This window comes from Drosophila miranda, chromosome XR (genome assembly GCF_003369915.1).
Source record: "Drosophila miranda strain MSH22 chromosome XR, D.miranda_PacBio2.1, whole genome shotgun sequence".
NCBI lineage: Eukaryota > Metazoa > Arthropoda > Insecta > Diptera > Drosophilidae > Drosophila > Drosophila miranda.
In genome coordinates, this window is record NC_046674.1 from 12,997,827 (window position 1) to 13,016,334 (window position 18,508).

The following is an 18,508-nucleotide window of genomic DNA, read 5'->3' on the forward strand; positions in this document are numbered from 1 at the left end:
GACTCTCCCGATCACGAAAAGACATGCAGCGCCCAGATCGGCCCATCAATAGTCGAGATATAGCGTGCAGAAAAAACCAGTATTTTAATGGTGTGAAAATTAGAATCTTTGGAAGGCTATATCTCAGACAAATGGGGCCAGATTGGCGAAGGACCTACTCTCCCAGGATCGTGGGGATCCAGCCTGTCGAATGGCATCAAAATCTCGACCAAGAAAATGAGGCCGATTTTTGACAAATTCAATGATGGTTACATCATGATTTTTTGCGAAAACCGTGATAAGCTCGATGTCCTTTTTTCTGATGCCAATCGGTTGGCAGGACTCTCCCGATCACGAAAAGACATGCCGCGCCCAGATCGGCCCATCAATAGTCGAGATATAGCGTGCAGAAAAAACCAGTATTTTAATGGTGTGAAAATTAGAATCTTTGGAAGGCTATATCTCAGACAAATGGGGCCAGATTGGCGAAGGACCTACTCTCCCAGGATCGTGGGGATCCAGCCTGTCGAATGGCATCAAAATCTCGACCAAGAAAATGAGGCCGATTTTTGACAAATTCAATGATGGTTACATCATGATTTTTTGCGAAAACCGTGATAAGCTCGATGTCCTTTTTTCTGATGCCAATCGGTTGGCAGGACTCTCCCGATCACGAAAAGACATGCCGCGCCCAGATCGGCCCATCAATAGTCGAGATATAGCGTGCAGAAAAAACCAGTATTTTAATGGTGTGAAAATTAGAATCTTTGGAAGGCTATATCTCAGACAAATGGGGCCAGATTGGCGAAGGACCTACTCTCCCAGGATCGTGGGGATCCAGCCTGTCGAATGGCATCAAAATCTCGACCAAGAAAATGAGGCCGATTTTTGACAAATTCAATGATGGTTACATCATGATTTTTTGCGAAAACCGTGATAAGCTCGATGTCCTTTTTTCTGATGCCAATCGGTTGGCAGGACTCTCCCGATCACGAAAAGACATGCCGCGCCCAGATCGGCCCATCAATAGTCGAGATATAGCGTGCAGAAAAAACCAGTATTTTAATGGTGTGAAAATTAGAATCTTTGGAAGGCTATATCTCAGACAAATGGGGCCAGATTGGCGAAGGACCTACTCTCCCAGGATCGTGGGGATCCAGACTGTCGATCGGCATCAAAATCTCGACCACGAAAATGAGGCCGATTTTTGACAAATTCAATGATGGTTACATCATGATTTTTTGCGAAAACCGTGATAAGCTCGATGTCCTTTTTTCTGATGCCAATCGGTTGGCAGGACTCTCCCGATCACGAAAAGACATGCAGCGCCCAGATCGGCCCATCAATAGTCGAGATATAGCGTGCAGAAAAAACCAGTATTTTAATGGTGTGAAAATTAGAATCTTTGGAAGGCTATATCTCAGACAAATGGGGCCAGATTGGCGAAGGACCTACTCTCCCAGGATCGTGGGGATCCAGCCTGTCGAATGGCATCAAAATCTCGACCAAGAAAATGAGGCCGATTTTTGACAAATTCAATGATGGTTACATCATGATTTTTTGCGAAAACCGTGATAAGCTCGATGTCCTTTTTTCTGATGCCAATCGGTTGGCAGGACTCTCCCGATCACGAAAAGACATGCCGCGCCCAGATCGGCCCATCAATAGTCGAGATATAGCGTGCAGAAAAAACCAGTATTTTAATGGTGTGAAAATTAGAATCTTTGGAAGGCTATATCTCAGACAAATGGGGCCAGATTGGCGAAGGACCTACTCTCCCAGGATCGTGGGGATCCAGCCTGTCGAATGGCATCAAAATCTCGACCAAGAAAATGAGGCCGATTTTTGACAAATTCAATGATGGTTACATCATGATTTTTTGCGAAAACCGTGATAAGCTCGATGTCCTTTTTTCTGATGCCAATCGGTTGGCAGGACTCTCCCGATCACGAAAAGACATGCCGCGCCCAGATCGGCCCATCAATAGTCGAGATATAGCGTGCAGAAAAAACCAGTATTTTAATGGTGTGAAAATTAGAATCTTTGGAAGGCTATATCTCAGACAAATGGGGCCAGATTGGCGAAGGACCTACTCTCCCAGGATCGTGGGGATCCAGCCTGTCGAATGGCATCAAAATCTCGACCAAGAAAATGAGGCCGATTTTTGACAAATTCAATGATGGTTACATCATGATTTTTTGCGAAAACCGTGATAAGCTCGATGTCCTTTTTTCTGATGCCAATCGGTTGGCAGGACTCTCCCGATCACGAAAAGACATGCCGCGCCCAGATCGGCCCATCAATAGTCGAGATATAGCGTGCAGAAAAAACCAGTATTTTAATGGTGTGAAAATTAGAATCTTTGGAAGGCTATATCTCAGACAAATGGGGCCAGATTGGCGAAGGACCTACTCTCCCAGGATCGTGGGGATCCAGACTGTCGATCGGCATCAAAATCTCGACCAAGAAAATGAGGCCGATTTTTGACAAATTCAATGATGGTTACATCATGATTTTTTGCGAAAACCGTGATAAGCTCGATGTCCTTTTTTCTGATGCCAATCGGTTGGCAGGACTCTCCCGATCACGAAAAGACATGCCGCGCCCAGATCGGCCCATCAATAGTCGAGATATAGCGTGCAGAAAAAACCAGTATTTTAATGGTGTGAAAATTAGAATCTTTGGAAGGCTATATCTCAGACAAATGGGGCCAGATTGGCGAAGGACCTACTCTCCCAGGATCGTGGGGATCCAGACTGTCGATCGGCATCAAAATCTCGACCACGAAAATGAGGCCGATTTTTGACAAATTCAATGATGGTTACATCATGATTTTTTGCGAAAACCGTGATAAGCTCGATGTCCTTTTTTCTGATGCCAATCGGTTGGCAGGACTCTCCCGATCACGAAAAGACATGCCGCGCCCAGATCGGCCCATCAATAGTCGAGATATAGCGTGCAGAAAAAACCAGTATTTTAATGGTGTGAAAATTAGAATCTTTGGAAGGCTATATCTCAGACAAATGGGGCCAGATTGGCGAAGGACCTACTCTCCCAGGATCGTGGGGATCCAGACTGTCGATCGGCATCAAAATCTCGACCACGAAAATGAGGCCGATTTTTGACAAATTCAATGATGGTTACATCATGATTTTTTGCGAAAACCGTGATAAGCTCGATGTCCTTTTTTCTGATGCCAATCGGTTGGCAGGACTCTCCCGATCACGAAAAGACATGCCGCGCCCAGATCGGCCCATCAATAGTCGAGATATAGCGTGCAGAAAAAACCAGTATTTTAATGGTGTGAAAATTAGAATCTTTGGAAGGCTATATCTCAGACAAATGGGGCCAGATTGGCGAAGGACCTACTCTCCCAGGATCGTGGGGATCCAGACTGTCGATCGGCATCAAAATCTCGACCACGAAAATGAGGCCGATTTTTGACAAATTCAATGATGGTTACATCATGATTTTTTGCGAAAACCGTGATAAGCTCGATGTCCTTTTTTCTGATGCCAATCGGTTGGCAGGACTCTCCCGATCACGAAAAGACATGCCGCGCCCAGATCGGCCCATCAATAGTCGAGATATAGCGTGCAGAAAAAACCAGTATTTTAATGGTGTGAAAATTAGAATCTTTGGAAGGCTATATCTCAGACAAATGGGGCCAGATTGGCGAAGGACCTACTCTCCCAGGATCGTGGGGATCCAGCCTGTCGAATGGCATCAAAATCTCGACCAAGAAAATGAGGCCGATTTTTGACAAATTCAATGATGGTTACATCATGATTTTTTGCGAAAACCGTGATAAGCTCGATGTCCTTTTTTCTGATGCCAATCGGTTGGCAGGACTCTCCCGATCACGAAAAGACATGCAGCGCCCAGATCGGCCCATCAATAGTCGAGATATAGCGTGCAGAAAAAAACAGTATTTTAATGGTGTGAAAATTAGAATCTTTGGAAGGCTATATCTCAGACAAATGGGGCCAGATTGGCGAAGGACCTACTCTCCCAGGATCGTGGGGATCCAGCCTGTCGAATGGCATCAAAATCTCGACCAAGAAAATGAGGCCGATTTTTGACAAATTCAATGATGGTTACATCATGATTTTTTGCGAAAACCGTGATAAGCTCGATGTCCTTTTTTCTGATGCCAATCGGTTGGCAGGACTCTCCCGATCACGAAAAGACATGCCGCGCCCAGATCGGCCCATCAATAGTCGAGATATAGCGTGCAGAAAAAACCAGTATTTTAATGGTGTGAAAATTAGAATCTTTGGAAGGCTATATCTCAGACAAATGGGGCCAGATTGGCGAAGGACCTACTCTCCCAGGATCGTGGGGATCCAGACTGTCGATCGGCATCAAAATCTCGACCACGAAAATGAGGCCGATTTTTGACAAATTCAATGATGGTTACATCATGATTTTTTGCGAAAACCGTGATAAGCTCGATGTCCTTTTTTCTGATGCCAATCGGTTGGCAGGACTCTCCCGATCACGAAAAGACATGCCGCGCCCAGATCGGATCATCAATAGTCGAGATATAGCGTGCAGAAAAAACCAGTATTTTAATGGTGTGAAAATTAGAATCTTTGGAAGGCTATATCTCAGACAAATGGGGCCAGATTGGCGAAGGACCTACTCTCCCAGGATCGTGGGGATCCAGACTGTCGATCGGCATCAAAATCTCGACCACGAAAATGAGGCCGATTTTTGACAAATTCAATGATGGTTACATCATGATTTTTTGCGAAAACCGTGATAAGCTCGATGTCCTTTTTTCTGATGCCAATCGGTTGGCAGGACTCTCCCGATCACGAAAAGACATGCCGCGCCCAGATCGGCCCATCAATAGTCGAGATATAGCGTGCAGAAAAAACCAGTATTTTCATGATATCTAAATTAAAATTTTCGGAAGGCTATATCTCAGACAAATGGGGCCAGATTGGCGAAGGACCTACTCTCCAAGGATCGTGGGATCATCAATTTTTGACAAATTCAATGATGGCCTCATGTGACCGCAAAAGCCCCTTTGTTTTGGAGTCCTTATCAAGGATTAAGAATGCTTCCCATTTTTGCGCTATTTAAGGACCGATTATGGGCCCATTATGGGTTCCTATGATCAGAAAAAGTCCTTGATTTTAATGGAGTCCTTGTCAAATTTATTTAGTTTGTTTTGGGTATTATAATGTAAGTATTTATATACATGGAAGCTTAAAATCGAATATCTATTAAATTCAGCTAGTCTTCTTTGTGTTGGGGCTCGATGGACGATGGGGCAGGAACTCGTATTCGCTGTCGGTGCCTATTATGTAGGTGGGAATGTTGCCACGCCCCTTGACGAAAGTCATGCCCCGATAGTTGCACTGTATGTTGAACTCCCGCAGCTTGATGGCCGTGTTCTCGGTGACCTGGATCTGGCCAGGCACCCCCGTGGAGTCCATGCGCGAGGCCATGTTGACCGGGTTGCCCCAGATGTCGTAGTGTGGTTTCGATATTCCCACCACCCCGGCCATAGCCCGGCCGTGTGAGATGCCGATCCTCAGCATGCCGTAGTCGGTGCTGCCCTCGTACTCTGTCTGCATGTTTTCGGCATTGAAGCGGCGCATGGCCCGCATCAGATCCAGGGCGAACCGTGCCATTACCAGGACCACCTCATTGCCACTGTTGCCGGCTTGCTGTCCAACGTTGCTAGTGCGCGGGGCACTAGTTATCACATTGCCCTCGTACTGCCCCCGCTCCAGGTCCAGGTCCAGGGCAATATTGCTGCCATTGCCGTAGGGGACGCGGTGGATTCCGTCGGAGTCAGAGGTGCGCCCCCCGTCGTAGCGACTGCGACGACCGTTGGGCATCAGCGAGGCGTTGCGGAACTTCATCTGGGGGGCGTTAACCTGTTCGGAGCGGGACACGTCCAAGCCGCAGGCAGCCATGTATGTCCAGTTGGCCACCTTGATCTTCTCCACGCGCAGGCACTGCGCATATTTGTTTAGCTAATGGAAGAACCGGGGAGCTAGTTAAAAAGGAATAATGAATCACCGTGGCATGGGCGAGGTACTTACCACATCATCAAAGTCGCAGATGATCTCGTTCAGTACCCTTAGTCCTATCTTGTCCGTGTCAAAGTTCTTGATGGAGGCAAACATCACGGCCACGTTATCGTACTCCTCGTAGTAGAGCTGGTTCTGCAGCTGCGTCGACAGATAGAAGTCAGCTAGAATGGAAGCCCTAAAGATCAGTGCAAGTTTCTAAGGTTTACTTCTCCGTGAAGGACTCACCCACGTGCGACGGCAATATGTTGGTTAGCAGCACTTTGATGGTGTCGTTGGTGATCAGGGCATCCTCCTGCTTCTTCATCAGCTGTCGCTTCCAGCTGAAGGGCACAGGAAGAATTGTTGTTGGTAGGTCAAAGTACTGAGACGAAACTTAGCCATCCTCAAACTCACTTGTAGTCCACCTTCGCTATGAACTCCGTTTGTCGCTCCATCAAGTGGAAGATGCCCAGCGTGATGATCATTAGCAGAATGTGCGAGTACTTGGCGTTGAAGTTGACATTGGTGGACGGGCTGTTCGCGTAAATGTGGTTGAACTCAAATATCACCAGCGCTGCATAAACTATCGTGATGATGGTAGAGAGGCAGACCTTGATGATGAATGGAATCCGTGTGAACAGAAAGGACATGCCAATGACCAGAGTCATACAGTTGGTGAGGATCTGGGACAAAAGGGACAACAATTTGACAAAAGAGTTCCTGAGCGAATGGCTCATGACTCACCCAGGGATGAAAGCAGAAAAGCCGATCTTCTACGGTGGGATCGCTATCCTCGTAGTCCTCGTCTTTGCTGCAGCCCAGCACTTGCATGGTGGCCACAGCGCAGTAGGATAAAATGATGAGGAAGTAGATAAGGATGCGGAGGAATAAGTTGCGCTGCATCACATCCGACATGTTGAAGAGGCAGCCACTGAGGCGACTCGTGGGGACGGACACCTCCGCGTCGGACATGTACATTATCCAGAGCTTCTTGTACCAGGAGACGATCAGCAGCATGGTGAGCAGGATAATGGTAGTGCCATCGATGTACCAGTAATGGTATCTCGCACTGAAATAGGACTATTGATTACACTGGGAATACTGCGAAGAGTATATAAGAGTATGGCTCACTCCTTGCTCAATAGTTGGATGGTCAGGAGTCCCATGTAAATCACCCAGGCGAGAGCAATGCTGTACTTCAGCATCACATCCGGCTCCCGCATGTACTGCATCTCCCAATTGCGTGTGCGAAAGAACAGACAGAACGAGCTGATGTTGCGGCGGAAGGTCTCCTCCTCAATCTCGTCCTGGGTGAGACGAGTGCTGCGCCGAAACACTTTGGTGAGCCTAGACGAGAGACCAATGACACTGGATGAGGGGCAAGCTGGTGTGCTGGAGTGAGGGTTTGAGTATACTTTATCCGACCGATGGGCATCTTGTCCAGCTCGCGACACATCTCCAGCTTGGCCTGGTTGCGCACCTGGTTGTACTGGTGCAGGGTGGAGTTGTGCATGAAGTTCGACTTGTTGGCCTCGCTCAGCTTCTTGGCCTGGCGCTCGCGCTGCACGCGTCTCGGATCGTGCATGGGGGCCTACAACTTTCGATTCGATGTAAGTGTGCGTGTGGTATCGCAGTGCCCCCAAAACCCTAAACTCGCCCTTGGGGGGATATGCTCGTACTCACGCGCAGTGACTTGATCAGGAAGGAGCGAATGCCATGCTTCTGCAGCACGGGATCTTCGCGAGCCTTCTCCGTTCCGTCCTCGAAGAAATACTCGCCGTCCAGCAGAGACAGCGTCTTCTGACTGACATGCACGCGACCCGTGGCCCCAGTAGCCTCCAATCTGTTGGCAATGTCCACGTCCTTGGACCAAATGTCGAACTGCCATTTTGCGGCTCCAATCACCCCCGACAGCACGTCGCCAGAGTGCACGCCGATGCGCATGTCGATGTTGAGGTGCCGCTTCTCTCTGGAAATAGAGGAGAATCATGAGCAAATCATTGCGAGAAAACAGTACAGGGCTAGACGAACCTGACGTCGCGTATATCCTTGATCATGCGCAGGCCCAGGTCCACACAGCACTTGGCATGATCCGCATTGGGACTGACCAGCCCTGCCACGCAGTAGTAGCAGTCCCCCAGGAACTTGATCCTCAGCACATTGTACTCCTCGCTGGCAATGTCGAAGCGCACGAAGAGGTCGTGCAGCGCCTCCACCAGCTTCTTCACATCCAGAGTGGTGGTCAGGTGGGTGTAGTTGACCACATCGGCATACAGAACAGTGACGTCTTCATGGGGCTCAATGAAGAGGGTTCTGTGGAGAGGATCATACGAGTAGAAGAATATGAGAAGGAGGAAAGGAAGGCGTTGACTGACCCGTGATCCGGCTGTCGCCATCGCTTGAGGTTCTGACTGTCAGTAGTCCGCTGCGTATCTACGTGAGATCGCTGCTGGTGCTGCTGCTTGGAGCGTTCGATGCGGTTCTTGACATCCTCCTGCAGACGATCGGCGATCTGGTTAGGCAGGATGCTGAGCAGTAGGCTCCGTTCTTGGTCGCGAGCGTAGCGCAAGAGGAGATTCTCCTCCACGTACTGCCGCCGATCGAGGAAGGTGGTGCGCAACGCGATGTCCCGCATGAGGCGGAAGAAGATGCCCAGCAGGTTGACGCAACTCAGGTAAATGGCTTCGTTGAGAATGCTATGCATCTGGTTGTCCTCCTTGGAGGTGATCACGAATATGTAGTTGATGATGTAGCACAGGGTGACGGCGGATCCGAGCACGAACGGCTGCAGCAGATACGGCACCGGCATGAACATGTAGATGGCGTACAGGGTGTAGGCGTCGTAGATGGGATTCAGGATGAAGTTGTGGCTGGTAGCATGGTACACATTCAGGCCGATGTCCATCAGCACCATCACGCAAACGGCCAGCCAGGAGGAGACGTACACCACCCAGCCGTGCTTGCTGACCAGCTCGCTGCGGAAGTTAACCGAGAGGATTAGCCAGATGACCACGCCGGAAGCTATGTAGGCGGCCATGTCCACGTACACGAAGGTTATGTCCGGCGTCGTCAGCAGCAGCAGGGTGTGCGTGATGGTCACCTGCAGCTGGATGAAGATGAACAGCGAGAGGTAGCCCACCCGCAGGCGACGCATGTACAGGTCGTACGACTCCTCCAGCTCCAGGTTGCGGCATTTGCGCTGAAAAGAGAAGGAATAGATTGTATGAATATGTATGGATTATAGGGCAGGAATTATGGTGATTGAGCAATTGCCTTACCACCAGATACGACCATTCCCAGTTCTTTTCATTGGAGAAGCTCTGCGATTGATCGTTGGAGTGCGCCAGGTTAATGGTGTTCGTTCGATTGTATTCGATGGCCGAATCAAAGTAGGAATTCATGATTGCATTCGTAGTCGTCAGGGGCTGAGCATTTTCGTCTATCCCCGGCAGCTATCCACAATCCACAATCCTTAATCAGATTCCAGTCGGATCTATGGGTATTATCAGATCAAACCACTGAAAACCACCCGCCAGAGGTACAGAAAAGCAATAACAACAAAGCCGCCCCAATAACAATTGAATCACTCAATGGCTGGGGACTTATCTGGGGTCTGCGGGTGAGAGAGTAGAGTAGCTAAAATTACGAGTACCGTACCACCTCTCTCGCTCGCTTGCTGTTGCTGTTGCTGTTGCTGTTGCTCTTGCTCTCTTTCCCCCTATCTGAGTCTCACCACGGGATTTGGGTCTCCCTCCCGAATAAAACAAAGTTTTGTTGCCTTTTTTTTGTCTGCTGCAAAAACAGCAGCTAATTTAGCAATTTGTCTAATGTGTTGTTGATTGTGTGCTAATGATTTGTAAATCACACTCGCAGGCACACATACACACACACGCATGCACACACACGTAGACTTCCCATGTCCATTATCAGCTGCAGTTGGCCGAGACGACCGCAACCCGACCACGCTGATCAGACAACTTTATGGCTCTGTAATTCATTTATTGCCTTTCGCACGGACGGACACACGGCACTGGACGGAGCGGTGGGGGCGGAGGTAGCGGAGGCAGCGGAGGGTTCGATCGCACTTCACTTTCGTTCGGCAATAAATACGATAATAATTACTGAAAAATTAACACCACTTAAGCGCGTTGCGCTCTAAACAAGCCAATACACAAGGCGGACAGGTATCACAAATTACTCTTTGGCAAGGGCTGATAAGCGGTCGATTGCTGCTCGTTGAGGCTTACGCCAGTGGCTACGCTACGGGTGATATGTACTAGTACGCGTTACCCGTACCCGTATTCTCCTTATAAGAACCGCACGACCAATACGCCTGAACTGCTGCGACCAAGTGAGCTGCACACCCCGCCCGAGCACACACCTGTCGATGGTTGAGTGCTAAGTGCTGAGTGAAGAGTAAAGAGAGCCACTGGCTTATCAGTGTGAAAAGTTTTTGGGTTGTTGATTGATGGGCTGTGATGGATGATGCATCCATACATTCACCTATTAAATTAAGCAGATAAGCAGTTGACTTTACGTCCGATAAACAAGCTATAATAGCCTGCCACTTTGACTGCATGCAGGTACCACAGGTAAAACCAATCAGTATAAATTTCAATTTGAACTGCGCGCGCAATTGAAGCGCGCCAACGCAAGTATGAGCAAATACAACCCTGTGCCAGAATATTGAATTTGACTCAGCTCCTCAAAAAATTGTTTTTGGCAATCAAAAGCGAATGAAATTGTTTAAATGAAACTGATTAAATGAAATTAAATATGTTTGTCATCCAGGCTCTAACGACCGATTTTATGAATTTATTGTATATTTTTGGTAGGTACATACGTAAAAATAGTCCCTAAATTGTAAGTCTCCACGAAATGTTGCAGTTTATGGTATTCTTGCAGATACCGAAAATCTGTACCGGGTCCGAGATATACATATATACAGTAATCGAATTAAATGCATGAATAGTTAAAAACATGTCAATCTGAGAAAAAGACGTTATTAATTAGGTTTCAAAGCAGCTTGAATAATAGAACAGAATTTTAACATTAATTTAAGGAAATAGGGTATACAAATGTCCATTCTCCATAAATGCATGGTTGATAAGTAGCAAATGTGTAGTTACCGTGTAAGTGTAAATGTACAATGTAAAAACAAGGACATTTTAGTTTTTCCCTCTTTCGTTTAAACCTTATTTAACAAACAATAAAATAAAAAGGAGTCTTTAAAAATAGCCAATCTTGTAGAAAATCGATTCAACAATCGGATAAAATGATGTGGTCAGGCTGAGGGTCCTAGCTAGCTAGTAATATCAAACCGAATATCAGAATCAAGGAATATTATTCCTGTTTTTGGACAGCGAACGATTAGCCCACTGTCGACCAGCGGGTATTTAAATACTCTCCACGAAAATGATGCATCTTGAAGAATTTTGGGGTAGTTAAGGTGGAAGGATACGATTGATCTACAAGAAGATCTTACAAATAGTTTAACTTCAGTTGTTTCCCCGTTTAAATAGAGGCAGGCTAAGTTCGTTTTTTTTTCAGCGGTATATTTACGGTATATTTTGAAAATCAGAGGGTATATTTCGGTATATTCCTGAGGGTCAGACCATATATTTTATCGATAAGTCGATTGCTAGAATGTCAATTTTGTGAGAATTATTTTTGTTTTTTCCCGTGCGTCTTGTGTTTTTGTGCGTGTTTTTCGCTTCCCATATCGAATAATCCCTTTTATAGATATTTAAGAGTTTGCAGATTAGGCGGAAGTTGCAGCTGCAATGTCGGCCTTTACAGAGACCGCGCTGATCAAGAAATTGGCGGAGCTCAACAGCAGCCAGCAGAGGTGCAATATTGAAAAAAACCACCGCAACAAATGTGTATAGCAAATTCTGATACCCTCTTCTGTTTCAGCATCCAGACCCTGTCCTTGTGGCTGATTCACCACCGCAAGCATAGTGCAACTATAGTGAAGACCTGGCAGCGGGAGCTGGAGAGTGGTGGGTAGAACCCCACTCCCTCACACGCAGAACCTTCTTATATCATTCTTGCACCATTCCAGTGCCGGAACCAAAGAAGCTGACCTTCATGTACCTGGCCAACGATGTCATCCAGAACAGCAAGAAGAAGGGGCCCGAGTACGGCAGGGAGTACAGCAATGTCTTGGGAAAGGTGTTTGCCCACATCGGAGAGAAGTGCAGCTCCGACAAGCTCCTGGGCAGTCTGGGACGCATCCTCAACATTTGGCTGGAGCGCGGCGTCTACGATGCCAAGGCAATAAACGAGTATCGTGCACGCCTGCACCGGGAGTCTGGAAGCAGCAAAAATGGCAACAAATCGCACGACGCCGAAGCAGGGGAGCGAGATAAGGATCACAGCAGCAGCGCCGGCGCCGGCGGCGGCGGCGGCGGCGGCAGCAGCGGCAGCAGGTCAGAAAAGTCAGAGCGGCGGGAGAAGCGCAAGCATGAGGAGCGCCATTCGAAGTCGAAAAAACCGCGACACCATCACCAGAGCAGCAGTGCTCCAGCCCCAGCAGAAGAACCGGCTGTAGAGCCGGAAAACGGGCACACTCCTCCCTACCTACCACTGGGTGAGCCGCCCGAGCCGGAGGAGCTGATCAAGGCTCTCACGAGCATAGAGAACTCGGCCTCCAGTGATGCCGAGGTCAGGGAACGCATTGCGAAGCTTCCGCAGGAGATATCGGAGATCAGTTGCATCAGCAAGCTGGAGGATAAGGACAAGGCGAAGGCCTTGGCCACTCAAGTGCGTCTCTTGGAATACAATATGCGAGTACTCGGGAAACCTAAACGTGTCTTTTTATTTGTAGGTCAATGAGGCCGTCGATTTGCTCAACGAGTACAATTCCCGGCTGGCAGCCGAGATGGAGGAGCGCACCAAATTGGCCGCGATGCTGCGGGACTTTCAGGCCGAACAGAAGGAGCTGCTGGCCCAGGCCGAGACACGACTCGATGTACGTTTCCCCAATAAGTGGTTATATAAAAGGGTGGAACTCGGTGGCAATATGAGTGGTGCTTACAGCAAAGAAACGCCTAGAATATGTTAACAAATTTAAGTTCGACCTTTTCCTGATTTACCGAATAAGATCATGTGAGCCACTCATATTGCTCACACCCCTCATTACCTCCTAACTATCCTGCCAGCATGCTCGAGGCCTCTTTTGGGCCATCGTTTCGATTCTGTACAAATTATACATCTTTTGCTTTGAATTAAACAAAATTCCAATTAAATCACATCACCTATCGGTGCAGATTTGTGCAGTTTGCAAGCAAAAAATATCAAGCATCGTCGCCTAATGCTCTGTGTCTCTATTTGCAGGAACACAAGAAGAAGCTGGCCAAGATGTTGGGCCTGCAGAAGGAGATACACGATCATCTCTCAAATTTGCCGGATCTGACGCAGCTGCCAGATGTCACGGGCGGACTGGCACCCCTGCCCTCCGCAGGCGATCTCTTCAATGCCCTGCATTGATCGAATGACGATGATAGATCGATCCGAGTGCCGTAGAGTCCGAGTCACTTAACCAGAAACTACTTAAAGAAACCTTAAATTGTACACGTACACACAAACACACACACACACACACACACAAACACACACACACATACAAAGCTTCATATATTTGCATATAATCGTAGCTGTTCCCGGACCAAATCCCACTCCAGCACGCCCCCAAGATTATTGCCCAGATTATTATAGTCCGCATATTATATTGACGGTTGAATACAGAATTTAATTACGAGCAACTTACCGACACTTCCACCAGTCTTTGCAGTGCGTGCATTAGTGCATTACATAGTTGGCGGCCCCCTGCCACTTTTCGGTGAAGCCAATGATGTCGGCTATGCCAGTGCCCGGGGACATCTTCACGGCCACCGAGAACTTGCTCCAGACGTCGCGATTCACCTGATTGCTCGACGACTGGAAGGTCACAGGCTGACGGCCACGCACCGGAAATCCACTCAGCAGGCAGGGCAAATCGTTCGGGCCCAGGCTGGACTCGTAGAGGCCACGATCGTCTGTGGGCAGCTGCTGATCCACCTGCTGGTCCATGCTGACGGCCAGGACCCATTCGCGCACCTCCTCATGGAGGCTGGGCTCGTTCTTCAGGTGAATGTCCTCGGGCAGGGGCACGGAGCTGGGGAAATCGGTGCTGGCCAAATCGGAGTGATCCACCAAATTGCCAGAGCCCTCCTCGATGGCCTCGCACACGTCCAGATAGTGGTTGAGCATGACGAAAGCCTCCGCCTCTCGTCCAGCCTGTCGCAGATCCATGCCCGCTTCGTAGAAGCCCTTATCCACCGGCAGGATATCCGTGTGCCGCAGCAGTGCCAAGGAGAGCCGCAGGGCCACTGGTTGGAGCGCCTGCACCTCCTTGCAGGCTGCTCTGGTGGCATAGTAGTGTGCAATCAGGAGAAACTGCTCAATGCCGGCCGTAAACTGGGTCTGGGCCTGCTCCTGAGAGGCCCTCAGCGATTGCAGCAGGCGCTGGAGAAAGTCTCGCAACTGGCGCCACAGCGAACCGCCCTCGGACTGCTCCTCCCTCAGGGCCAGACAGTCGAGGGCGATCCGCGTGTAGATGTTGAAGTGCGCCTCGATGGGAGGCGCCCCATAGCTCAGATACAGACCTAGGGCGTTGCTGCAGTTGCCCTCGCGGATGAGCTGGGCCGCGTACACGGCCACGTACTTCTGCAGCACCGAGGGATTCAGCTGCTTGGCCTTCTCCAGGCAGCGCTGCCACTGGCCCTGCTCCGCCAGGAGATCCAGGGCCGAGATGATGTCGATGTCCGCCAGCTGCTCGACATTCCCCTCGTGCTTGAGGCACGACTTCTGCTGCTGCTCCACGTAGGCGAGCAGCTGGAGATCCGCATCGATTTCCTTGGCCAGTCGCCGGGCCTTGCTCCACTGCTCCGTTTTGATGAAGACATCCACCGCCTGCTTGGGCATGTCCGCGGCCAGATAGAGCTGTGCTGCAGGGCCAATCTGCTTGATGGCCAGCAGCCGTGGCCCCAAGGCCGTAGCCAGCTCCTGGGCGTCCTGACCCTCCAGAAACTGGTTGCAGATCTCGGCGGCACGCAGGAGGGCCCGCTCCAGGGTGGCCGCATCCTCGGCATTGGAGGCATCTATCTGCATTAGGCACTCGGCGGCCTTGCGGAACTGTTCCCGCTTCGCGAACTCCGCCGCTCGCTGCAGATAGGCACGAGAGTCGGTGACGGATTCCTCTCCCGTCTGGGCCAGTCCCCTTTGCAGCTGCGCCTGCAGACGCCTCAAGTCATTGAGGGCCGAGGGATAATGCTCCTCGGCTATCCGCAGGGCATCATCGTACAAGGACTCCTGCTTGTAGTGCTCCACGATGAGATCCGGCCGCTGGGCGCGCAGCAACAGAGCCTCGTACTCCTTGTAGTTGCGGGTCTCCAGAGCGGCCGCCGCCTGGCCGATGAGCACCTCGCCCACGACATCCGGCAGATGCTGATCGGCCACGTTGAGCGCGGCCCGCCAGTCGCCGGCGTGCTGATACATGAGGATCGCCTCCTTGGGCTTGTGGGCCTTGAGGAACTCCACTTCGGCCTCCTCGAACTTGCCCTCATCCTCGAGGGACATGGCGATCTTCAGGTGCACCTCGTCCGTGGGCTTGCCCGCAAAGCGGCACAGCTCCATGGCGAACTCAAACTGGCCCGAGTCGCAGGCGAATCCCACGGCGGTGTCCAGCAGTCCCAGTTTGCTCAGCAGGCGCACGGCGCTCTCCAGGGGCATGGACTTGGCCCACATGTAGGCCACCTGCTGGCTGGCCCCGTCCGTCCCCTTCTGCTTGGCCACGCGGTAGCCGTCCTCCCACCTGCCCGAGGAGCAGTACATGTGCACGGCCGACTTCCAGTCCCCCGAGGCGATGAAGTGCACCTCGGCGTTCTTCAGCTTGCCGCGCGACTCCAGCTGCCGCGCCAGATGCAGGTGGGTGCTGTCCAGCAGATCCTTGTGGTAGCGTTCGACCAGCCGGATCATCGAGTCGTACAGCTCCCGCCGCTTGTACATGGCTATGGCCAGGTCGGGCTCATTGACGGCGATCAGAACCTTCTCCGCATCCCGGTATTTGCCCTGCTCCTCCAGGGTGCCTGCCATCTGGACGAACAGCTCGCGCAGATGCTCCGGCTTCAGGTACTTCTCCCCGATCACGTACGCCCGCTCCCACTTCCCGTGGCGGTTCAGCAGCTCGATGGCATCCTTGTGGAGGTTGGCTCTCACCAGCATATCCTCGGCTCCGTCCAAGTCCCCGGCAAAGGCCAGGTGCTTCGACAGATCCAGGGCATACCGCTGGATCAGCTCTGGCTCGTCCAGGACCTTGGCTATTTGCACAGCCTTCCGCCATTGCTTGGCGCCCACCGCCGCCTCCAGGGCCTTCTGCGTGGCGCCCGCCTCGATGTAGTGGTTGATCGAGGCGTCCAGCTGCTTGCGACCCACCAGCCAGTCGCCCCACTCCTCCTCCAGGGCCGTCACCTCCTGCGGCTCCACGACGCGCGCGAGCTCCAGGGCCCTGGCATACGCTCCTCCCTTCCGGTAGAGAGCCAAAGCAGCCTCTGGCCGGGACAGGCGATGGGCAATGTCGCCCGCCAGCTCGTAGAGCTCGCAGTGCACCAGACCCTCGGTCACCTGCAGCATCAGATGCTCGTCCTGCAGCAGCTGCGGCGTCTTCAGCGCCAGTCGAGCAGCTCTGGCCGGCTTGTTCGCCTTCAGGAACAGCCCCATGGCCTGCTGCAGTTCGCCCTGTTCCTCGAGCACTTGGCCGGCCTTCTCCGGCTGCTCGCTGCTCAGCAGAAAGTCCATGTGCTGCTGCTTCAGCTCCGCCAATCGCGCATATCCCCGCCTCTCGGCCAGGGCCACAGCCTCGTCCCACATCCGAAGCTGCTGGTACATCCTCAGGGCCGCCTCGATGTCGCCCTGTTCGAGATATATGCGCTCTGCGGTGCGCAGATCGGATGCCAAGAGAGCCAGCTTGGCCCGCACCTCGGGACAGAGGATTCCCGGCGAATCGGTGGCCAACTCGAACGCGTCCGCCTCCTGGATCATCTCGGCTAGGTAGAATGCCTTGGACACGTTTCCCAGAGCGGCATAGCAGCGCTGGGCCACTCGCAGATTGCCGTCTTCCAGGGAGATTATCGCCAGGTTGTGCCACATGGCCTTGGCCGCCGGCTTGTCCCCAAGAGACTCCAGAAAGTGAACGGCTCGTCCAAAGTCGCTGTCATTGACGGCGGTGCCGAACTCCACGAGTCCCTCGTCCAGCTGGTAGCTGTGGTCGCTGGGGCCATCCTGGGAGCGCACCACAGTGCGACCCTTTGGGCGGACACATAGGATACACGAGATGCGGATGCATTAGAAAGTGGGGACAGGATTAGGGGGATTTAGGGGATACTCACATTCTCCCGCACCACTTCGATGGCGTCGCCGCGGATGGTCTGCATGGTCACGTGCTCCGGCAGATCGATGTTGTACCAAATGGCCAGATTGGTGTGGCTCTGGGCCACCACCACGTCGCTCTGGGGGACCCACTGGACAAAGGAGATGTTGCTGAGGAGGGTCTGCTTCTTGCCCGTGTAGTTGTCCACCAGCACGAGGCGCAGTTTCTTGTCGCGGAACAGAAGCTTGTGGGCCGTCTCGCTGAGCTCCAGCCAATCGATTTTGGTCTCGTGGTTGATCTGGCCGCTGGTGAGGCGACTCTCGAGGTCCACCACGCAAATGGTCTTGGCGTCCAGGAGGAAGGCCAGCTTCTTGTTCTCCCGGGCATTGCCGCGCTCGTTGAGGCGCACGGAGATCACATGCGGATTGACGAACTCCGTGCGCACGGAGCCCAGGATGCAGTTGTCGCCGTACTCCACGAGACTCAGTTCCCCCACATTGAACACGAGACAGACATTGGGGTTCTCGAAGTAGAAGCGCTCGTGGTGGCCGGAGGCTGTCCAGGGCACTTCGCTGGCCAGGTTGCGCGTCAGGTCGCAGAGGATCAGGGACTCCTCGGTGCGGGCCACCAGGTAGTTGTCCTTGCCCATGATCCGCACATCGTCGATCTCCAGGCCCAGCTGCGACTCGATGGTCAGCTGCTGCGTGGGCTCGGCCAGCGATCGCACCAGCAGCTGGCTGGGCGCCACAAAGATCAGCTCGAACTTGTCCTGCCAGATGGTGCGCCTCAGCACGGACTCGAACAGCAGGACAGCTCCGCTGACGGAGCCGAGAGCGAGACGGGCGCCGTCCCGACGCCAGAGCAGGGCGCTCAGCGTGTACAGGCAGGACACCTCCTTGCTGGCACTCTCGCTCCAGGCTCCCTGGCGTGGACTCCAGGCGTAGATGCGTATGCGATCGTAGCTGCCGAAGGCCACCGCCTGCCCGTTGGGGCTGCAGGCGGCTACCGTGAACTCGCGTTCTCCCTCGGTTCGGGAATAGTCGAATGTTCGTAGCTGGCGACCCTGAAAGTGGAGCACATAGTAGGT

At 51.7% G+C, this 18,508-nt stretch overlaps 3 protein-coding genes across 9 annotated transcripts in view; 1 reads left to right on the forward strand and 2 right to left on the reverse strand.

Moving 5' to 3' along the window:
- Window positions 1-5,121: 5,121 nt before the first annotated feature.
- LOC108152445 (adenylyl cyclase X E) lies at window positions 5,122-10,404 on the reverse strand. Of its 6 annotated transcripts, XM_017281794.2 has the most exons (13): window positions 10,308-10,402; window positions 9,290-9,504; window positions 9,059-9,210; window positions 8,387-8,986; window positions 8,043-8,324; window positions 7,695-7,980; window positions 7,427-7,602; window positions 7,143-7,358; window positions 6,756-7,080; window positions 6,426-6,694; window positions 6,258-6,352; window positions 6,042-6,193; window positions 5,122-5,972 (listed from the first exon to the last, which is right to left on the reverse strand). In XM_017281794.2, exons 2-13 carry the CDS (start codon window positions 9,410-9,412, stop codon window positions 5,220-5,222), a joined length of 3,429 nt encoding a protein of 1,142 aa, XP_017137283.1. In that variant the 5' UTR covers window positions 9,413-9,504; window positions 10,308-10,402; the 3' UTR covers window positions 5,122-5,219. The 6 variants fall into 6 exon arrangements, with proteins under 6 accessions (XP_017137283.1, XP_017137281.1, XP_017137282.1 ...); XM_017281792.2 differs by having other exon boundaries at window positions 8,387-9,210; XM_017281793.2 differs by lacking the exon at window positions 10,308-10,402 and adding an exon at window positions 9,745-10,173 and having other exon boundaries at window positions 8,387-9,210.
- A 1,234-nt stretch (window positions 10,405-11,638) lies between these two features.
- On the forward strand, window positions 11,639-13,777 carry LOC108152448 (regulation of nuclear pre-mRNA domain-containing protein 1A). Its single transcript, XM_017281802.2, has 5 exons — window positions 11,639-11,859; window positions 11,928-12,013; window positions 12,076-12,776; window positions 12,841-12,984; window positions 13,350-13,777. The coding sequence occupies exons 1-5, from the start codon at window positions 11,795-11,797 to the stop codon at window positions 13,500-13,502; spliced, it is 1,149 nt and encodes a 382-aa protein (XP_017137291.1). The 5' UTR covers window positions 11,639-11,794; the 3' UTR covers window positions 13,503-13,777.
- A 16-nt stretch (window positions 13,778-13,793) lies between these two features.
- LOC108152444 (intraflagellar transport protein 172 homolog) overlaps window positions 13,794-18,508 on the reverse strand; it is a 33,207-nt gene continuing 28,492 nt past the window's right edge. For both annotated transcript variants that reach the window (XM_017281791.2, XM_017281790.2), the window contains 2 exons: window positions 17,441-18,484; window positions 13,794-17,357 (listed from right to left, as the gene is read on the reverse strand). In XM_017281791.2, coding sequence (XP_017137280.1) covers window positions 13,815-17,357; window positions 17,441-18,484 — 4,587 coding nt within the window. In that variant the 3' untranslated portion in view covers window positions 13,794-13,814. The remainder of the gene's footprint in view (window positions 17,358-17,440; window positions 18,485-18,508) is intronic.